We start from the raw sequence: 3744 nt of genomic DNA on the forward strand, positions 1-3744 counted from the left end.
TTTAGGCATTAACACTAGAGAGCGGAGTTACCCCAACACATGCCGTCTCCACTATTTTTACTGCGTTGAACAACAAGCAAACAATGCACTTTGTATTTTAGAAACAAAAAAGAATTAAAATAATAAATTCTATTTAGAAAAATAATTGCTTTATTGTTGTCATGCCTTCCTGATCAGTTGCCCAAGTCCTAAATACCTTTCAGAAAATAACTTATATGCTGCAGAATAGCTTATCGAGCAATGCGGCACGTTTTGTCTTATGGCCATATTAGTCATTTCTTGTTCCCATGATTGGTGCCTTTGACCAGCGTAAAGTGCCGTAACCTTTCCAAGTGCTGTTACGGGTCTGCAAACCCTGCCTGCCCTGGGCCCTGTCTCAGGTAGGAATGGGGATGAAGCTGGATGACTTGGAGTGGGGCAACTCTCTCCAGGTGTTCAGGCTGTGGGTCGGGCTTCTGTTGTTGGTAAAAGAAGTCTGTCGCCTGCTGTTGCTATTTGAATCTTCTTTACTCAGCGTTTGCTTTATTTTTTGGCAGCAAGGGAAGCTCTGTATGCAGTCTTGCAGGAGGTGCCCGCTGAAGAACATGTAGATCCATGGGTTACAGCAACTATTCAGACTGGCCAACAGAGCCGTGACGGTAGTCGCAGTGTTTTCAGAATCTGGGGAGCGGGGAAGAAAGCGGTTTAATCATCAAAAGAACATTCGCACTGTTCAGTCAATTGCTTCATTAACTGTCGGATGTATTTTCCTGAATAATTCTAGTTCTAGAAGTTGAGCAGCAGCATTTGAAATGAATAATGAGGACATAAGCAAGAAAGTTCTTATTTATGTAAGGCTGCCATTGAAGTCAACGGGAATTTGTCTGAACAGACTTCAAAAAGCTGTGACAGAAGAGATTATGGGGCAATCCATCCAACATAATGCTTTAGTCCTGTTTCCACTGATGTTTGTCCATGTGTTGATAAGCTCATGCTTTAAATACTGAACAGTTTTTATTCAGACTTTTCTTTTAAAAATTGGTTACCCTGGGAGGCAATGGCAAAATTCCCACTAAATTCCCACTGCTTTCAATAGTAATGAATTTTGCTGTATACATTTGCATGCTGAAAAGTGCTGAATGCTCAAGTAACTACTGGCTTGTGAATCAAATCTGGATTTCAGAGGTTGAACAGATTTTACTTAAGGGAAAAATGGAAGTTAGCACTATGCCACAGAGCAGTTATGGTCTTCTACCTTCAAAAGCTAGTTAAATTATCAAATACTCTAAATATATATTTAGTCTAATCAATTATTAGTGACCTTTCTTTGTAAATATTGAATCTCCAAAGAAGTATAATTGCTGTGTTACGCAGTTCCGTAAGATTTAAAGAATGTCTTCAAACAAACCTACCAATACCCATCTGTTCAATTAGGTTTGCATTTCTTTTGAAGTAAAAAAAAAAAATCTATTTGTCTACTGCAAGCCTTTATTTCTCTGTAGAGATCTGCATTTTAGGCTTTACTTTAGTCCCATATTAGGGGCAATCAATGCTCTCACTACAGTGAGTGATAATTTGGGGATATTAAAAAAAAAGACATTATTAATTCCAACATTTTGATTTGCTGCTTTCTCATCATGAGGAAACAGGGTTTATGTTACTATGTTGCCTGTCGTTCCCTATGTAATAACTTTTAAACTCACTAATTTTTTTCAGCCAGATTTAACAGAGGGACAGGTATCTCCAAAATACTAAATCGCCACTGTTTCATGAGAACTGGTGGCTGACTAAAAGAGGTACTCAGAGGTGACTGCCCTGCTGAGAGGAAGGGTTCAGGGTGTGCCCAACCCCAGTATTAGACAGCAGGGAACGCACACGCAAGACAGTTACAGGAAAGGAGGCTTAGTAAGTTCCCTGTGCGTATCATTACTCGTGACATATATGTGTGTACGTTTAATAATAACACAAAAGGTTCCTAAAGTTTTATTCATCGGCAGCTTCAGACGGAAGAAAATGTTGCTGGTTCAGATTAACGCAGCAAATATTGAAGCCCCCATCCGCTAATTTTGCTCTGGATGAGAACGCAGCGGCTGCTGCTCCTTGCCGGGGGCCCAGCTGCCACCAGCAGCCGCTCCGCTCCGGCGGCTCCCGGGACAGGCCGAGCCGAGCGCCGCTGGCCCCGCGCCGCAGCTCCCCGGGGCCGCCCCGTTCGGGAGTGCGAGCGGTGCCGGCGAGGCGGCCCCCGAGGGCGGCGGCGGCGGACCCGAGGGCTTGCTCACCTCGCCGCACAACGGCGCCTGAGGGCGGAGGGCGTTTGGCCGCTCGTCCCCGGGGTAGAGAGGGGCTCGTTCAGCGAGACGGCGCGGAGAGGGCGCGCCCGGGTCCCGCTCTCGGCTTCCGCGCCCCGTCTCCCCCACGCTCGGCTCAGGACAGCTGAGCGCCCCGGGAAAGCCGGCTGCGCCCCCGGAGCACCCCAACGCGTGCCAGTGCGGCCGGGGGACAAGCGGCGGCGAGCCCTCCCGCCGCCCGCCGGAGCCCCCCCGGCACCTACCGACCCAGGGGAAGCGCTGGTCCCAGACGGACCACATCTGGATGGTGAAGAAGGGCGCCCAGCAGACGACGTACGCCGAGACGATGACGAAGGTCATCTTGACGGTGCGGATCTTGGCGCGGGAGATGGTCTTGACGCTGCTGACACAGGGGGCGAGCAGCAGCCCCCGCCGCGGCCCGCCGCCACCCGCCCGCCGCCCGCCGCCCGCCGCCGCCTCCCCCGGGCGCGTCTTGCCCCTGACGTTGCGCCAGATGTGGTAGCAGATGAAGCCGTAGCAGGTGACGAGGATGAGGACGGGCGCGACGAAGATGCCGCCGGTGATCCAGGTGACGTAGGCGCGGGGCCCCCAGGGCATGATGAAGTGCGCCCAGCAGTCGTAGACCTGCGAGCCGCGCTCCACCTCACTGAGGGAGAAGATGAAGTACTGCGGGGTGCTGAGCAGCAGGCTGAGCGCCCAGGCCGCCGCGATCATCCCGTAGGAGCGCTTGGTGGGCTGCTGCAGCGTCTTCAGCGGGTGGCAGACGGCGATGTAGCGGTCGGCCGTCATGGCCACCAGCATGTACGCCGAGGCGAACATGCCGAAGACCTGCAGGTGCTTGACGACCCGGCAGAGCCCGTCGGGGCCGTGGAAGCGGTGGGTCACCTCCCAGCAGAGCTGGGGCAGCACCTGGAAGAAGGCCACCACCAGGTCGGCCAGGCTGAGGTGCCGGATGAAGAGGTGCATGCGGGACGCCTTGCGCGGCGTGCGCCGCAGGGCCAGCAGCACGCTGCCGTTGCCCACCACGGCCACGGCGAAGGTGACGGCCAGCACGGCGATCTCCAGCTTCGCCAGCTCCTCGTCCCGCCCGAAGGGGTCCCAGCCGCCCAGGCTGCCGTTGGGCGACCCCGACCACGCCTCGGGGCTGGGGCTGCCGCCGCCGCCGGGCTCCGCCGCCCGCCACCGGCTGCCGTTCCCGGGCGACGGCGCCGCCCGGGGGGAGCCGGCGCCGCCGGCGAGGCGCATGGAGGGGGCTGCGCGGCGGCGCCCGGCCCGGCCCGACCCCCGCACGCCCGCTCGGCCGCCGCCGGTGCCCGCCGCCTGCCCGCTCCGGCGACGCGGAGCGCCGGGCCAGGTGCCTTTATCCCGCGCCGCGGGAGGCGAGGCGAGGCGAGGGGGGAGCTCCCGTGCCAGTGGCTGCCCGGCGCCTGACGCCAGTCCCCTCCTTCCCCGGCTG

The 3744-nt window shown here is 55.7% G+C and overlaps 1 protein-coding gene across 1 annotated transcript; it reads right to left on the bottom strand.

The window, feature by feature from the left end:
* Window positions 1–376: 376 nt before the first annotated feature.
* On the bottom strand, window positions 377–3533 carry AVPR1A (arginine vasopressin receptor 1A). Its single transcript, XM_059817048.1, has 2 exons — window positions 2531–3533; window positions 377–660 (listed from the first exon to the last, which is right to left on the bottom strand). The coding sequence occupies exons 1-2, from the start codon at window positions 3531–3533 to the stop codon at window positions 377–379; spliced, it is 1287 nt and encodes a 428-aa protein (XP_059673031.1).
* Between the last annotated feature and the right edge of the window lie 211 nt (window positions 3534–3744).

The sequence above is a fragment of the Gavia stellata genome, chromosome 4 (assembly GCF_030936135.1).
Source record: "Gavia stellata isolate bGavSte3 chromosome 4, bGavSte3.hap2, whole genome shotgun sequence".
In the NCBI taxonomy this organism is placed as follows: Eukaryota; Metazoa; Chordata; class Aves; order Gaviiformes; family Gaviidae; genus Gavia; species Gavia stellata.